The 18,242-nt window shown below is 39.3% G+C and overlaps 1 protein-coding gene across 4 annotated transcripts in view; it reads left to right on the forward strand.

Annotated features, from left to right (window-relative positions):
• The window catches only part of LOC139637473 (replication protein A 70 kDa DNA-binding subunit-like), a 41,276-nt gene extending 23,097 nt beyond the window's left edge, over positions 1–18,179 (forward strand). For all 4 annotated transcript variants that reach the window (XM_071506209.1, XM_071506208.1, XM_071506207.1 and 1 more), the window contains 6 exons: positions 406–554; positions 2,366–2,495; positions 8,857–9,033; positions 9,187–9,294; positions 9,537–9,623; positions 17,423–18,179. In XM_071506209.1, the coding sequence (XP_071362310.1) occupies positions 406–554; positions 2,366–2,495; positions 8,857–9,033; positions 9,187–9,294; positions 9,537–9,623; positions 17,423–17,524 (753 nt within the window). In that variant the 3' untranslated portion in view covers positions 17,525–18,179. The remainder of the gene's footprint in view (positions 1–405; positions 555–2,365; positions 2,496–8,856; positions 9,034–9,186; positions 9,295–9,536; positions 9,624–17,422) is intronic.
• The last annotated feature ends 63 nt before the right edge of the window (positions 18,180–18,242 follow it).

Genomic DNA, 18,242 nt, shown 5'->3' on the forward strand with positions numbered 1-18,242 from the left:
TGTAGTGAGAGAGCAGTTTGATTGAGTTTTTGAGGCTGAAAATTTTGGATCGGTCAAATCACTCCTGTGACCTTCAGGAGTGTTTTGGACCAGAGTCCCTGATTTGAGACGGAAGGCTAAATAACTCTCGAATGTGCATGAAATGGCACTATTCTTCTCTAAGCTCATTCAATCTGCAAGAGCTAATCCTCCTCTTTGCCAAAATCCAAAAATGACTTTCAAATTAACTTGTAGGTTGTCCAATTATTAAAGCAAACTATACCACATATTACTTTCTGGTCTTTCCAAGCTGCAGACACAGACTGAACACATGAGGGACAGTTAAAAAAACAGTGCTTTTGCTGTCTCTTGTTTGTTGTCATTCTGTCCTGAATTATTGTCTCACACACTTCTGTCCGTCACCAGGCAGAGAAGTTTGACGGCTCTGGGCAGCCTGTGGTCGCCATCAAAGGAGCTCGCTTGTCTGATTTTGGGGGCAGATCTCTCTCTGCTCTGTTCAGCTCAACAGTCCTGGTCAACCCAGACATACCGGAGGCCTTTAGATTGAGGGGCTGGTGAGTTACACACATTCAAAACACATATAGAATTGTCCATACGATGTGCTCATGCTTGCATGTGCAGTGTGTATGTACACTTGATACGAGCACCACAGAAGATGCAGTATATGTTCATCTTCTATAATAAAAACTAAACACATGTCATGTTCACTCATAGACACAGATGAACAATCCCGCGTGCAAAGCCCTGATAATCACGTGTCAGGAGACTGGTGGCATGTGCTTCCTCAGTCCCAGCGGGACTCTAGACAGGATGTAGACAGGATTGGATGGAGGGAATAACAGAAAAACAGAACATGGATATTTCTGGATTCTAGCTCTGAACTGCTACTGTACATGCGCAAAGAGATGGGCACACGGCGAGCCGCATCAAACTGGATTCTAGTTCCTGTGGAGGGATTTTGAATTATGACTCATTCACTCATTAAGGCTGTTCCCAAGTCTGGCCACCGCTGAAATATAAACGTGCTTTTTTTTTTTTCCTTTTATTCTGTGTATGTACATGATACTGCAGTGTGCATATGAATGCCTGTGTGTTAGACTGAAAGCTATTCTTAGGCATAAATGTGCGTCAAACAGCATGCTCACAGCTTCACAGTGTGAACCCAGTAAATAAAGGGGCATATTTGTTGCTACCTGTGGGCATTGTTTTGCTCACTCTTTCAGATGTTAATGTCTGGTTTATAAATTTAGCTAATTGCTCCATTAACAATAGCACTGGCCATTTTTTGTGTGTGCCTTTTATTAGTTACAACAGTGAGCGTGTGTGTGTGTGTGTGTGTGTGTGTGTGTGTGTGTGTGTGTGTGTGTGTGTGTGAGAGAGAGAGAGAGAAGGAGAGAGAGAAGGAGAGAGGAGGGGAAGGCTCCATTGCTCCAGCTTTAATCTTGCTCTTATTAGTCTCTGGTCAATACACCATCTCATCCTGACATTCAAAGGGCTAAATAACTAAAAGGCTGGGACCCTCCCTCCTTTCATTCCTTCTCCCATTCTTCTCTAATCCCTGGCTTTTCCCTGATCTCTGCTGCTGTTTGGTCTTCTCCCCAGTTTACATGCTGACAGCGGTGAACAAATGACAATGAATGTTATTCAAGGAGCAGACGGAGTGTTTTCCACTCCTTTTTAACATTTACGTCTGCGCTTTACAAAGAGAAAGATTGTCTGTCTGACTTCAGTTCCTGTGGCGACGTGGTGCTTTGTGGGATTGTTTTGACTAGGCTTCCTTGCATAATTGAAGAAAACTGATGAATTTGGATGATGCCTTGATTAGATTGTTCTGCTCGGCTAGAATACAGAGCAGGAGTCACACTGATGCATTAAGACTTTAAAGGGAATATTAAAATGGTAGATAAATGAAAAGATAAAGTGGGTAGACAAGGACAGAGATGGGCAAGTTTTTGTTCCTTGTTTGTCGTCAGTGAAGAAACTGTGTATATGGCCAGAAATATAAGTAAGTATAAAAGCCTGATTGATTTACAGTGTAAATACATTTGTCTGTGATAGTCAGCCCTATCAGATGAAAGAAGTGGCAGGATACAGATGCAGTTCAATCACGGGTGAAATTCAGTCATTGCTATCTTTAGATTGTAGCAAATATAGTGTAGTGTGTAATACAGCTTCAGAGCAATGTAACGTATGTGCATACATGTAAACAAACACACCTGGTTTCACAATCTCTTCTTCATTAAAAGATATTCACATAGGTCTAATAATAATGGTGTATCATATGAAAGAGTGTATGGTTATTTTAGGGTACAAGCGTGTTTGAACATACCTTTATTTGTACGTGTGTTTGTGTTTTAATGTCCAGGTATGACCGGACAGGGTATATGCTGGACAGCCAATCCCTGACAGAGACGAGGTCAGTGGGCAGTGGAACAAAGATGAACTGGAAAACACTGAGCGACATTAAGAATGAAAACATGGGACAAGGAGAGAAGGTGCAGTACCCACATGCTTACATGCATATATGCAGCAGGAAATTGATCCAAAAACAGAGATCAGTATTAGAGGCTCTTACATTTAAAAGTGACTCTTTAAAGGGTTGTTTCACCCAAATTACAATAAGTATCAGAGGCAGAATTCTCAAAACCAGGGCAGATGAACAATTAGAGGTAAGTGAAAAAATCAGGGTGTTTTTTGTAATATGGATTAACTGACCATTTTAAAGAAAAATCCACCATAAAATAGATTTTAGTGTTGTCTTCTCTCTCCCAGCTAATTAACCAGTTGGTCTATAAATTGTCAGAAAAATGTATAGGTTTCCCCTAGTGTCACCTTCTTATGTCTAGTTTTGCCCAACTAGCTGTCCAAAACCTAAAGATTTTCATGTTGCTGTGATATTAAACACAGAAAAGCAGCAAATCCTCACAACTGGGAAGCTGAGACAAGGGAATGTTTGGAATTTTTACTTGAAAATAGTTGCAGTTTAATTTTATGTTAACTGACTAATAGAGTCAGCTTTACAGTAAAACTATGGCTAAATCGGTCTATAAGTCAGAGTTCATTTTTATTCATGGAACTCATATTTTATTAATACAGTATGAATGGACTATTACTTACTCTTCAAACTTGAAGACCAAATGAATGGTGGAAATTCCAAGCAACGAAAAGCAATAAAACCTTAGTTCATTTCACTGAATGTGTTGCGTATATAGTATTTGGCTTTGGGTGTAAATTCATTTAGACACTTGGATGATTCGGTTCAGTCCACAATAAAGGGCCTGAATGTAGGAACCATTATGAGAACCACAAGCAACTGTGGCACTAATCATTTTAGTTGTTTTTATTGGGCTGCGTAATTTCAGGTTTGATTTCTGAGCTTTACATTGATTCATCCTCTTGCATTTGAGTCACAGAAAAGAGGATATTCAATAGATGAAATAAAATGGAGCTACCAGGTGTGTAACAGCGAAAAGCAAATCTTGTTAGTTAGTTCTTCATGAAAACTTTGGCCAGGAGCAGATTGATGTGTGAGTCAGTAAAGTCTTCTCACTCAGGCAGCTGGCTACTGTTTGAGGAGGAATGTAAGACACCCCTACAGATGACGTAACATCAGCACGGCTACAGTACAACAGACTTAGAAGGCAGAAAATGTTACAGTGTTGTTAGACGAGCACGGTAAACACCAGGTTTTGGTATCAGTCCCTCAGAATCAAAGGGTTAGAGCTTCACTATTTTGCACCAAAGTTTCACAGTCACACCAAGAAAAAATCTATCATGTTGATGACCTTTAATGTCAAGAGTCCAAACTTCTTTCACTTACTCGCTCTTACTACCTTATCGCTATGCTTCATGTTTTATCTACCTGCTCATGTAGTGTAAACCACAGCTGAATTTAGCTCAATCATCTGTTAACAGGGCTTGTCAAAATACATTTGGAAAATTTAGGAAATCTTAGGTAGGAAATTGACATCAGGTAGGCTAAAAACAACTGCTACTAAACATTACAGGGATATAATGGGTGAAATGTTAAATGGTGTTTTTTTTTTTTATTATCAATTATTATTTAGACTAAAGTTCTCTTATTGAAACTACCAAAGATAATTTCCCGTGAACTAACATGGACTTAGTGATTTATGAAACTGACTGCTTCACAGTATCATTTGAATGTAAGCGTTTAGACAAACACAAAGCCACAGCCAGTCTCTCATTCATTGTAAATAGAGCCACTGTAGGCTGCACCTTGCTTTGACTTCATGGATTAGAGGTTGGTTCTCTTGTTTTAGCAGTGGGAGGGAGATAGGGATGTTCATATATTAACAGTATTGAATGGACTGCTTTCTGCTGTTGGAGGGGCATGTGAGCACTCTCAAATTTAACTGTGTGCCTTTTCAAGAGGTGTCATCGCACAGTATTATCATGCTTTCAGCTAAAAGTAGAGTGCATGTAAGTGGTATGTGCCTCTCAAAAACTTTCTATCTAATTAGACTAATCTTCAACTAGTCTCCCTCATTCGTCACATTTAATTAGAAGCCCCTTACAAGTAGCTCCAACATCAGTGTCGTTTCTAATAAAAATTTCTAATTATGTGTTTGAGGTGGAGGAAGCCTATAAGGCATAATGTTACCAGAAGGGAAGTAGCGCAGACTTGAGAACATGGAAGAGTGAGAGGGGGGGTAGACAAGCCAGGCAGAGCCACTTAAACTTCTTGTCACTTACATAGCTGCGTTGAAGGATGGAAGGAAACAAGGCCACAGGAAGAAAAGGGGAGTGGGTGAAAAGGGAAGAGTGTGGTGACAAATAGAGACAAGTGACAAGGGATATTGAGAAAAGGATACAGATCCGAATGGTTCACTGGCAGATGTGGGGAAAGGAGTTGAAATGTGAGAATGTGTAAATAATTCAAGCTCTTTTTTTTCTCTCCTTTTTTCAGTTTTTTTCCCTTCCCTTCTTCTCTTTGTCTTCTCCTCTTTTCTCTCTCTGCCTTGTATGTAACCCCCAAACATTTCTGTAATTGAACACCTTAAAGGAGGTTGTCCATAATAATGAAATCCAAATCAGTAGCTTATAGGTTGAAGGAACCTAATTTGACATTCTACCTGTTTGCCTCATGTATGCATGAGAATTTGTGTGTGTGGATGCAAGTGTGCAAGCCATTCCTAATTAACGTAGCTGTGTGTCTGTTTGTACGTGTTGGGGTTTTGGGACAAGCATTAAATTTGGCATGTGCAGACGCGTCAATTATGTGAAGTAGATTTTCACTTGGTTGCCCTTCCACATACAAATTTTAATTGCATTTAGGTGCCAGAAGGTGACACAGGGATTTACTGTGATAAGAATGAAAAGTATTTTCAGAATGTTTTGTGCGTGTGTGTGTGACTGTGGCTGCATGTTTCAATCTTTAGGTAAGTCCGCGCACACATTTTTGTGTTTGTGAGCGTTTTTGTGTGTCTGTTTTTGTGTGCAGCGTTAGTCATGCTGCTCTTCTAGGTTCTCTACAGTGTGCTTAAGGTTAAGACTTTGCCTCAAGGTCCCTGTGTACACGCTGGAGTACAGAGGGAGAGTTAAAAAAAAAAAAAATTGAAGGAGAAGGGGAGACATGATGGCAAATACAGGGGGATTTATTTAGAGTGAGCTTGTTGTGATGGAAGTGCTATGGTCCGCATCCTGCTGACCTCCCACCTCACATTTTCTGTAGCATCTGCCAACACCAGGAGCCCTCAACACGCCCCTAAAGAAAGCATCCTGTTCTTTTCTTCCTGCCGTGTCCACCCTCCTACCACCTTCCCCACCCATCGCCTTCCCACCTCTCCAGCCTTCCAGCGCTCTAATCTGCGAAATGTGATGAGGCAGGCACGCGGGCGGAAACATGGGAGCGGAGTGTTGAAGAGGAGAGGGCTGTTGCTTACGGGAGAAATCCTCCTAATTAATAAACCTTCTTAGTAAGTGTTTTGGAGGGGGTTCTTGCTGTGTGGCGTGGGTACTGGGTAGATGGATGGCTGGACAGATTATGAGGCTGTGAGTCAGTGTTAGCTAGCGGGAAGAAAGTGTCAGAGAGAGCTCTAAGTCTGACTGACAGTATCCGTAGAGGTCGCGGGGACATAGGACAGCATCAGCTATCTCACAGGGGATGCAGAGAACACAATGGCCTTTTCACATTCGATGCTCTTACTAAACACTTAACAGAAAGTGTGGGTTGTGTAATGAAGGAACAGCAATGCTCAGTCAGTCAGTGTGTGTGAATTTGGCCTGTATCCTAAAAAGAGTCTTTGATAGACTCATTTAGGCCAACATTAGTAATGAGTCTGGCCCAGCTCTAGCTTGTAGTTGTTGTTTAGAATGCATTTTAAAGCATTTCATTTTAATTTCTGGCTGTAATTCCAACATCTTGTTTAAGGCCTGCTCTCCTGGTAGACAAAATACCCTCTGGTGAAGCTCGGAAAAAGGATTTTTCTGTGGTTCCCTCCATGTGCGTGTATATCGTATTTATCGGTTTGGTGCTCGCGTCTGTTTCTATCCATGTGTGTTTGTTTGCATGCAGGCGTGTACACGTATGTGCCTCTTCCCAATGAGACACAGTTCATCTGCTGTGTGCATTCTTTATATTTATATTTATGGAAATCAAATGCTGTGCTTCTCCACAGGATGAGAGAATAGCCTTTTCCCTCCAGTATATGCATTTCTTTCCTTTTTAGCTGTTGATTTTACCAGTGTGAGTTCTGCCGCCTAAGGTGCTAATATCTGTTTAAATTACCACAACACATCGCTGCATTTTAATTTGATTCTGTTTGACTGTGTACACTTTCATTTAAATTCCTAGCTGAAATAAGTTTAGCTCACTGTATCAGTTTTGCAAATGTGTAAGCTTGGGTCTTTGCATATAACCTTGCATGTTACTCATGTGCATGTGTCAGTGCGCTGGTGTGTATGTGTACATTAGCACAATTTATGTATTCGAGAGGGAGAGAGAGATTCTTCTCATCTTGCATCTATTATGCATAGGATTCTCAAACTCCCTCTGCTCTCTTTTTAAACTGTTCCAAGATTGTTTGGAAGTCAAATAGAGATGTGTAAACAGCGTGCATCTACCAGCTGGACTGACTCGTTGGCAGCAGTTGTACTTATGATGCCAAGTTTGATCCGAGTTTATTTTTATTTTATTTAATGTTTCTCTTCTCATTCTAAGCAGCTTATTAATTTCTTAAAACTGTCGTACCTGCCTCCACTAGAAGGAGCACTCTAGCTGTTTGTCTCTTGATGTCTTACGTGTTTGGTTTTTTTTATCTCCCTTCAGTTTGATGGACTTTAGTTTTATGACATTTGCTGTTTGCTGCCAAGTTATAATTAAAATATACCAATAATGACAATGCAAGAAAATGCCAAAAGAAAACTCATAGCATCTGGAAGAGAACAGAGAATCCACCCAAGCTTCATGATGGTCAATAATTATTGAGCATGGCCTGTCACACTTGTTACCATGCGTGTGATGCATCACTTCATGTGGCTGACCATTGTGGTTGGGATTCATCAGACTCAGACCTTTTTTTAAGGTAGCAACAGTCCTTTACTGATGTTTTTTAGACTACTTAAAGTAGGCTTTAGTTTATGGTGGGCAGGAGAGCTGCCTTTTCCAGTTATCTGCAGTTGTACCCTGACAGGAAAGAGTTTGAGTCATTGTGTGCTCTGAAATTGGTCATCATACACTACAAATGTCTTGTGATTTTCACTCTTGTACTGTGGATTCGTGTTTACTCATTTTGTTCGTGTGGCCTGAGCCACCTGGTGTCTTGTTCCTCTACCAAGATGCAGCCTCCTACATAACAACACTTTAAAGAGGTGCCTTTTTCAGGTCTATTTATCGTACACCTTTTAGGACGGCTGCTTTTTAAAGTGTAGCGACACTCTGTGCAGTACTCAAACCTCTGGCACACAGAAATATGGCTTTTTAAAGTCTGTACAATCACACCTGTGTATCTCCTGCTGATGAAATTCTGTACATACAGACAGGATCCACTTCTTCAGCAGGGGCAGCATTTCTTTTTTCTACCATTCAAACTCAAAATGAGACCTACTGAATCCTTATTTATTTGTAAAAGGAAGATAAGTTTGAAAACTTTGCCAGCTTCTAATATTCATATTCATATTCAATGAAGAAGATAGTTTCAATGTCAACAGTAAAGGAGCTTTGTCTTCATAAATATTACACTTTTTCAGTATTAATTTTTAGGCTAAGAAGTCCATAATTATCTGTTGAGAGGGATATGTGGAATAGTCACATTTGTGGCCTCATGGAGGCAGCCTTGTATGAGAAGCTGTTCTATGTCTATACAGCGATTTATGAGCTTAAATTCTTGTGCAATTTATTTTTGTCACATTGAAAATGTAACTGAACCTCTTGGTAACAGTTTTTACTCAAGACTCGAACGAAATGTTCTTAAATTTTAATTGAACAAGGCAACTATCAGGCACTCACAAGGACAGCCACAGTTCTCTTCATGATTTTAACATCTGCCAGCTCTACAAGCAGCCACATTCAAATAAGAGCGGTGCCAGTTAAACTGATGATCACTAAGTTTAAAATAAAATATACAAAATGCAATACAAACATTTTCTGCAGTTAAATGATTGTTTTGAAGGTTCATTTGGTTTGGAAGATTTCACTAGTATGTAACTTGATTTTCAGGTTAGATTTCTCCTCAGCACAATATTGTGTAAGGGGACAGCACCTGCAAATTAACTGCAGCCTCTTAGACGTTCAAATTGCAGCAGTTTGATGTGATTTAGTGGTTTTTATTGATTGTGCAGTTCTCTCCCCATAATTAGATTTCTTCCTGTCCTGTTTTTGTTCTCTCTATTCAGGCGGACTATTTCAGCTGCGTGGCGACAGTGCTTTACACTCGTAAGGAGAATTGTCTGTACCAGGCCTGTCCATCTGCAGACTGCAACAAGAAGGTCATAGACCAACAGAACGGACTGTACCGCTGCGAAAAGTGTAACCGAGAGTTCCCCAACTTTAAATACAGACTCCTACTTTCTGTAAGTGCAAAGTGCATACAGTGCACATCATTAACACATTGACACACAGTGATGCTGACTTAGAGAAATATTGTATCTTCTGTGATCGCACATGCACACACACACGCATAAATAATCTCTCTCCCCTTTCTCATCTCTGTCTGTCTGACTCAGGCCAACTTAGCAGACTTCGGGGATAACCAGTGGGTGACATGCTTCCAGGAGACAGCTGAGGTCCTGTTGGGTCACAGTGCAGAAACACTGGGAGAGTTAAGAGACACAGTGAGACTCGTGCACAGACACACATACACATACACTCCTACCCATAGTTCTTCTAAAGCTTGTCTGTTCACATATGACAAGAAAATTTCTTTTATAGCTTTTTCAGGAGGTCTTACTTTAACAGACTACTTCCTGAAAACCCTGACTTTGCATTTCTGTTTTTATTGTGTGTGTGTGTGTGTGTGTGTGTGTGTGTGTGTGTGTGTGTGTGTGTGTGTGTGTGTGTGTGTGTGTGTGTGTAGGACGAGACCGCATTTGATGAAGTCTTCCAGAAAGCTACCTTCACAACATACATCTTTAAAAACAGAGTCAAACTGGAGACGTACAATGTAAGTAGCTATAAACAGTAGAATTTGATACAGTGCAGTTTATTTTCCAGGATTAAAAGAACTAAATATAATGACATACAGTACAGTGGTGCTCATCACTGTCCTACTAGCTGCAAGATTTTTCTTTGCAGGAGTGCTCAACCCTAATCGACCAGTTCATGTCTATTACAAACTTATCGCTGTTCTGAAAAACTAAACCAACTGGCATTTTATTCCTCTCATACAGTAATAATGGTGTGTGTCTGTTAAAGCAGTTTATTTCATATGACAGTGACCATTTCTTAGTTATGAAATTGTAATTGAAAATTGCTTCATTTAATATTAATCAACCACACAGGATTCTGTTTTTGTCAGATCCAAGTAGCACTTTCTCCATTGACACCGTGTGATGCTTGCAGTGTCTACAGATTTTATGTTTTGATTGGTATCAAGTATTTACTGATCAGCAGCAACCTTTAGGAGGAACTAGTTGCAGACAGAGGTGAAATGTTTTCCAAATAGTGAAACTAAAAGTGAAAATTCATTCTTTCATGTTAATCATCCCCTGGTGTTAAAGTGTGCTACATTGCAGTGTAGTGTTAATTAGCTGCAGGCCATCCATGAATGTGTACCGACCAGACTCATCGTCGGTTATTATCTCCCCCTGAACTTTGGCCCCGAGCATGTAAAGCCACAAAACAAGATGCGTAAAATGCAATATAATCACAACACCCTGTCAGTCACACAACATGAATCCGAAATCATTTCAATTAGTATCACAGTGACGAGGGAGCGGTTATGTAGCCAGTGCACTTTGGATAACAGAAAACAAATACAGCTGTGGATTCATTTCTCTTAATTAGGCACTAATTAGCATTTAGCTATTGTCTGTCTAAGCCTAATTAACTTAATTATTCAGAGACTAATTTGCTACAGAGGGCACATACCAAGAGTCTGAGGGGAATGATTGAGATGTAGGATGAGCTGTGAATAGTCTGTGTCCTGTCCGCAGGAAAACCTACAAGGAATGTTACTCAGAGTTTATGAGACATTTCTTCTTAGTCCGGAGGATAATGTTAAACATTTTCAATGAGGAATTACACAAAGTTTAGGCAACGTATTGCCATTCAGGCTTAATACACTCAAAGTGACACTTTCTGTAGCTGCAGTCTAATTTTACATATGGTGATATGTATTGCACTAAAGAGTTACATTCACGTATGAACTAAAACAAGCTGGACTTTTTACAGCAAATGTCAGCGTAGCACTGCTACTGACCAACTAATGAGAGAAAGCCTGAAGCACCACTGGCAGCTGCTGGAGGCTACATTTTAAAATACAGCCCACAACACACAAGTGTTGGGCAGAATAAACAACATACTGATGATTTCGCTTTTATTATAGTCTTAGCAGTGGTGGAACTTAAATCCAGTTTGTCCGCAGGTGCTGCATTACAGGAAGAGTCACGGTGTCATTGAAAACAAATATGTGGCAGCACGAATGTTCCCAGTAAATTGTCCTCTTAGGACCATGAGAATCCACAGCAATCTGGACATAAAGTATGAGACAGACAGACCCACATTCATCACAGTCCAGAGGCCCCACCTGGCAAAAAAAGGAAATGGAAAAGTGAACATGTCAAAAGTGTTTCAGCAGCTGTTTCAAGTAATCTACTGAGCAAAACAACAGACTGGCTGGTCACTTTGTTCCCTGTCTGTGCCTGTACCAAATCTCTCTAAGATGAACAAATTGCCTTACAAGACACAATAAGCACTTGTGCAGTGTACTGAGGCAGAGGTGGGCCCATCCTGACTATGTGCACACATGTGCACATGAACTGAGCCTTGACCTAGTTCAGGTAAACGCTTTTTACAAGCAACATATTTAAGGAGGTCTAGTGAATCCTGAAGAATTTCCAAAAGGACAATAATAAACAATAACAATTTCAGAGAAGTCACCTTGTGCATGTGGCACAGTTTCATGACATTTTAAAAACTGAAGAGCTAACAACAAACAGAATGAAGAATTTAATGTCTGGTGGTACACATTTGTACCACCAGACATTATTGATTATTTTGAAATGAGGAAAGACAAACAGTGCCCCACAACAAAGGAAAGACAAATGTATGTTTGTCTCCGGAGGAAGTTTAAAATCAGGCAGATTAAAATGTCTTTGGGGAAGATTGATAAAATACGACATTAAAATCATGTAAACATCAGCTTTGCATTAAACACTCTTAATGACTTGTCACCGGAACCCCCTCACCTTGACTCCTGGCCCTGTCTCCTGGTCCTCTCCATCACAGTTCACTTCCACTTCTTGTGGTTGTGCACAGGTTTTTAGACCTGACAAATTAATAGCATCTCATCAGTAACACGAATTATTACTTTTTTTGAGCTGTCTGTAAAAATCAGGTGATGTCTGCACTGTTTCACCTGCCCTCATGATTCTGAACTGATTGGGATGTAACGTGAATTTAGGAAACCTTTTTCAGAAACTGAACATGCTTGGATGCAAAAGAGACAATATTCACCTGTCTAAACAGCCAGGAAATATCAGGGCGCTGCCACCTGACACACCCTTGCTGTGGGGAAATGACTCTCTTTGGAAGAAATTTGCAGCTCTTTTCTTCTTTGGAAGTTTTAGCAGCACCTTTACAGTTGCACTGTTCTGGCTTCGATACAGCGCCACTGAATTGGCGTAACTCAGCAGTTGCAGTTACAAATCACAGAAATCCACCAAAACGCTTGTTAGAAAATAACCCGTCAGAGTTCGTCGAGAGCTGGAAGCAGCATGAAATTTAATGGAGGCGGCCACCTCATAATTCTCTTAAGCAGCAAAACCCTGGTGTGATTAAAGTCTGTATATTGCAGTGTATAGATGTATATGAGGCATAGAGAGTGAGACATATGCGTCATTTAGCGATGTGTGTTACGCCCATACCGACAGCTAATACTTCACAAATACAGTTGTATGCAAATGTTTGGGCAAATTATATTTTTTGTTCACTTTTGAAGTGCAAAGAGGTAAATACAGCCCCCGCAGCAAACACACATTAAAATAATTATTTCTTCAAATATTAATGCACTTACTTTTCATTTCAGAAAAAAACTCAACAATAATTGTTGCACATGCAACAGTTTGGGCACCTTTCTTCTCACAAAACACTCAGAGCTTCATTAGCTTGTTAGGCATTAATTGACTGTTTAGGACTTGTGAGGCAGGTCAAGAATTGTCAGCTGATAACATTTCCACAGCTGATTAATTTTCATACTCTTCAAAGATTTTGGTGACACTCAACAACCACAGGCTCCTCGAAGCAACTGACCAAGGATCTAATAATGAAGGTAATTGATGCCTACAAATCAGGAGAGGCCTTAACAAGTAGTTAAAGCACTTCAAGTTTGAAATCTCCACTGTGTGAAATGTCTGAAGTGGCCGTTAAGCAGAGTGGTGAAAGTGAAGTGAAGTTCTGGAAGACCACTTCAAACACTAACAACTCATCAAATGTGTAATTTGCCCACCGGTACCCAAACTTTTGCATACAACTATACTTCATTATTGTTGCCTAATTAATTTAACTGTTAAAAAAATATAATGAGATTGGCATAATATATCAATTACTGGAAAAACTCACACTTTAGAGGTTACATTGTACCTTAGTAAGGTGCCAAACAGGTGTTGTTGACATTTTCTAAGATGTCAAAACCACAAACAGAATTTACAGTTACAGTCACGAAATCATGACTGCAAGTTTCCTGTGCCATCTAATTAATTTGTGTTGGAGGAACTGGCAAGAATTGAATCCCCAACAGGAACAAAATAAAACTGATGATTACTGTATTCCATAAAGTAGATAATGAGCTCGGAGCAGACACATCTTCTACAGTGTACAGTACAAATCAGTGTATGCAGTACTCATTTTCAGTGGTTGTTAGTCAAGGTTTACTGTTTTTATTTCAAAGTGATCCAAAAAGATGAGCACAGAGAGAGTCTGTGATTCACTTGAGATTTACAGAGCGTTTTTCTCTCTCAGCCTCTTTCCCATAGACGAAGAGATCTGACATCTACCACAGTGTTTTCATAAAAATGGGTTAATGTGACGAAATGTCAGATCTTAACAAGACTAATGAAATTACAAGATTTATACTTTGTCATTTTTCATAGCAGGGACACGCAGAGAAAGAACAATGGTGTTTTGGATTATATTTAAGTTTCTGTTTGAACTTCTTTTGCATATAAATTCAAGTTTGTATTATTTTATGGCAGAGCACAGATTATACACACTGATTTTTAGATGTAAAAAGCACAATGCACTCAAAACCCCAAAAGTTTTTTCTGCCATCAACTGTAAATATTAAAATGCATGAGCCTGTAGCTGATTGTTATACAGTTGGTGATTCCAGTGGTGCAGCACTCTTTGGTTCATCTCTTGCTTTTTAGGCTTGATTTTGCATTTTTAAAAACTGTATCTTGAACATTGGACTACAGTTTATCACAGATTTGTTGAAAATGAATAATCAACAATTTCATATAAATGTCTGTTAGGTTTATATTGTGATTTAGACAAACCTTAATAATCAGTAGTGGGGAATTTCATGTTACACAGTACAAGAAAAAAATTAAAGAGGTAAGAAACTGATAAAGAACAATTTAAAACATAAATACAGCAAAATAAGATAAACTGCGTTCAAGTGGCTACATTCATTACAATACTCAGGCCACATACATGAGTAATCCATTGCCCCAGTGTGTAAATATCCAGACCTGCTTTAGTGAGATGAAGTGAGGATTCTTTTGGGAAAAAAAAAAAATGCCATGGCTAGTTTTATCAATTAACTTCATACAATGTGTGGTAAACAGAAAAACAGGGCAAATTACACACAAGAAGTAAACAACCCCTACAGCAAACAGACACTGAAATAAGCCTTTCTTCAAATGTTAATGCACTGTTAGGTTTTAATTTGTGAATTTAAAAAAAGGGCATGTGCTAAGGTTTTGGGCACTCAACTAAGTCAGTACTTGGTAACTTCAGTTTTCTGCAGGATTTGCATTTGCTTCTTTTTCCAGGTGTATGTCGGATATACGATCTGTCTCTCTTTAATTGGAAGGCAAAAGTGTTTATATTTATATGTTTAAATATGTGGATGATGGTGCACATTTTCAGACTGTCTCTGCTGGAAGATATTCACAGTTTTTGCACAGAGTTGTACACATGAAAACTGACATAAATAGTTGTATAAAGAATGAAAATAGAGAGCTTAAAGTGATAATTCAGGTTATTTGATGTGAGCTTGTGTGATGTACTTACCTATAGTCAGTGTATTATCTGCAGTAGATTTGGATAAGGGCACTCCCAGTTTAGAGAAGCAGTCAGAAACAATGGCACAGAAGCTGGGTGATTTGCCACTGTGGAAGGGGGCCACAAAAAATGTTTTTTAGCCACTTAAAAGAAATACTCACAAAAAAATAATATCAGCTCAAGTGTTATTTTGAATATTTTCACGACTTCATCTTGTCATCAATCAGTCCTTTCCTTTGGAATATGACTGCTTCTCTAAACTGGGAGCACGCTGATCCAAATCTACTGCAGGTAATACACTGACTATAGATAAGTACCTTACACACCCCACATCAAATAACCTGAACCATCACTTTAATGGTGAAGTTTAAGTTTCCTTTTTACTTCATTCACTTCCACACACTTGGCGCGTTGCTGTGTGAACTGGACTAGATTGTCATGTTGGTTTCAGAAAGTTACAGGCATTGTGAGAGGCAGAAAAACATCACATTTCATTAAGGTGGTTCCCCACAGAGACAGGAGAGTGTGCAATGAATCAGATACTTGTGCAGTAGAGGCCATTGCACTCTGCTACAGGTAGAGTTAATGGAGTTCAGATAATGGCTAAGATCAGATTTGGCCTGCAGGATTGGAATTACTAAAAACAGATTGATCTCATTTTTCACATAAGCATCTATTTGCATTTGTTTTAAAGACCATCAAAGATTATTGATGCATAAAGAATTTCGGTAAGTTCATCTGATTTCCAACCATAAGCTAGATGCAGAACATTGAGTCCAAGTTTTATTGAGCCTATATATCTGCTCCAGGCTGTATGGTTGTCTGATACTCTATGAGACACTACTGTAGTAGTAATGTACACACAGGTATGAACAGTTTGTGCATCTATCTGAAGTGAATGAATTGATTTTGTCTCAATGAATACTGTACATTCATATTAACAGAGAAGTCATTAAAGCCACACACGCAGTTTGTGAATTTGATATAATTCTCAATCACATCTAACCTATCGCTGTCAAGTATTATCTACCGCTTTGTTATACAAATTTCTCTCCAGGGATCCTTTGTTTTATGTAATTTTATTATTCAGTGGCATCAGTAAGAGGTGTGTATTGGCTCTTTGCTGCATGTTTATACATGTTCTGTCAGTGTGCCAACCTCCAGAAGTTGTGTTGTTTAATTCCTCAGGGAAGGAACCCGACCTCACCCTATCATCTGAAACTGAGTTAGAGAACAGGGGTGAATGTTAGGCCACTGAGTAATTGTTTTCTCTTGATGTGATGTGGTGTGGAATATTAGTCCGAGCACATTAAATGAACAAACCTTCTCTCTCACAGTAGTCTGTCCTTTGGAAAACCATTAGTTTTGAACAAGTTATCACCTTTCATCAAGTGGAACCTTTGTCTTGACAGCAACCCGTATTGTTTAATTTGCCTGCTATCCTCAGGTAGATGCAAATTGAAAATACAAGCAGAGGTGTTGAATCACACATGAGATAATGGGAAAGTGTTAAATATTTGATGCTCTTTATGCTGGCTGAATTGCTAATTGATTAATGAACTGGCTCGATATTAATGCTACTTACTGTGTGTGCAATTATAATGGAAATGACTTCTTGGCTTTATGTCTTAAAGGAGCTGTTTGTAAGTTTTGCTATTGCTGCATAGCCAATGCTAGCATTAACAGCTGTCTACTTACCAGTCTTACCTTCAGCCATGGTTGCATTTATAATACAAGAGGTTATAATATGCCCTCTAACTGTGGCTAGCTGGTTAGCAGTCCAGTCAGGTTGGTAAGTCTTGTCATACATTAGACCAAGTTACTGCTTTTGAGCACGGTCAGCCGGTGACAGCCAGCTATGACTGGATGTCTTTTCAGGTTCTCGTGATCACATGTTCTGTGTTCTCCTGAGCATAATATCTCAGGAATGCCAAGCATGAACGTTGACTCAAACATGGACTAATTAGGTTTTGGTGGTGAAAAGTCAAGGTCATTGTGAGCCCACGTACGTCCCATTCCTGAGAGCGCAGTATCTTGGGAACGCCAAACTGAACTTAGGCTGCACATTAAAATCTACAACATTGCACAGATGCTGGCTTCCTTTGGGAGCTGGATATACGTTGTTGTTGCATTCAGAGTGGTATTGCCAATCTCATTATATCTGTGTGACCTAGCTTTCTTATCCCTGGTATAAATGGAAAAACAAGACAAGGAATTGCCAGTCTGTGGACTCAGATCTGCAAGTTTTGTTAGATTGAAAGATTTTGGGATCACTGATCTATAGTGAGGCACCAAAGAGCAGCCAGTAGCTGACGGACGGTTCAGTGCTCCACCAAAACCACCATCAGGCACCCAGTTTTACACAGATTGGCACTTGGAGTTTGGTTACAATTTAAATCCATTCACTTATTAAACCATCTGTTGGTTTACATTCTTATAGAATTTATTTGAGTCCACTTTTGAATGATGCTGATCAAAGGTGTTAGAAATTCAAGACTGTTTTTCTTCCCTCCTCAGGATGAAAGTCGAGTGAAGGTAACTGTAATGGAAGTTCAACCAGTCGACCACAGGGAATACAGCAGGAGACTCCTCAGTAACATCCGAAAATTGGCCAGCTGAACTTGGTCCCAGTCATCCAAATGGCTGCCTGGTAATTAAACATGCCTTTGACTGGTCTCTGACCAGTCTGACTTTTTCCACTAGTGAGATAACAGCATATCTGACAGAGGCAGCAGAGGGACAGCCAGTGATTCATCTGACTAAATGGCAGCCAAACAAAAGGCTGATATTTAGATGTTCAACTCCTTCGACAGAACAGTTGTGAAACGCTGGAAAAGTGATGTTAATGACTTTTAACTTTTAGTTTAATGACATTTTAAGGAAGAGGTTTGTCTGTTTTATATTGGTGTATTCTATACCTGTTTTCATTTATGTCTTTTGTGTGTTGAATAGATCGCTGCACTTTCCCTTTTTTCTTTTACAAATGACTCATGTCATTTGAGCTCAGTGTGTCTTGATGAGGCTCTGTGTTAGCTGAGTAAGATGTAGATGAGTCAGATCTATTTAGTTTTTCATTGTTTCGTTTTTTAAAATGAAGGCGTGGCAAAAGTGTGTGGGAGATGCATGTGTTTGCATGTCTTTTTAACTATTCACAGTGTCTATTGATTGTTAAACTGATCTTTGTTTGATTTTTTCTGTACATTTTGGTTTGCTTTCTGTTCTCCAAAAAAATATCCAAGAAGAGAAAAGTTATTAAAAAGATGTGTAAACAGTGTTTGTCTTTATTACTGTTGCTGTTGTTGTTACTGGAAAACTATAATCAGTTAATCATTACAAA

Source organism: Trachinotus anak, unplaced genomic scaffold (assembly GCF_046630095.1).
Source record: "Trachinotus anak isolate AG129_WGS33_773 ecotype Australia unplaced genomic scaffold, CSIRO_AGI_Tana_v1 ptg000020l, whole genome shotgun sequence".
NCBI classification, from domain to species: Eukaryota; Metazoa; Chordata; class Actinopteri; order Carangiformes; family Carangidae; genus Trachinotus; species Trachinotus anak.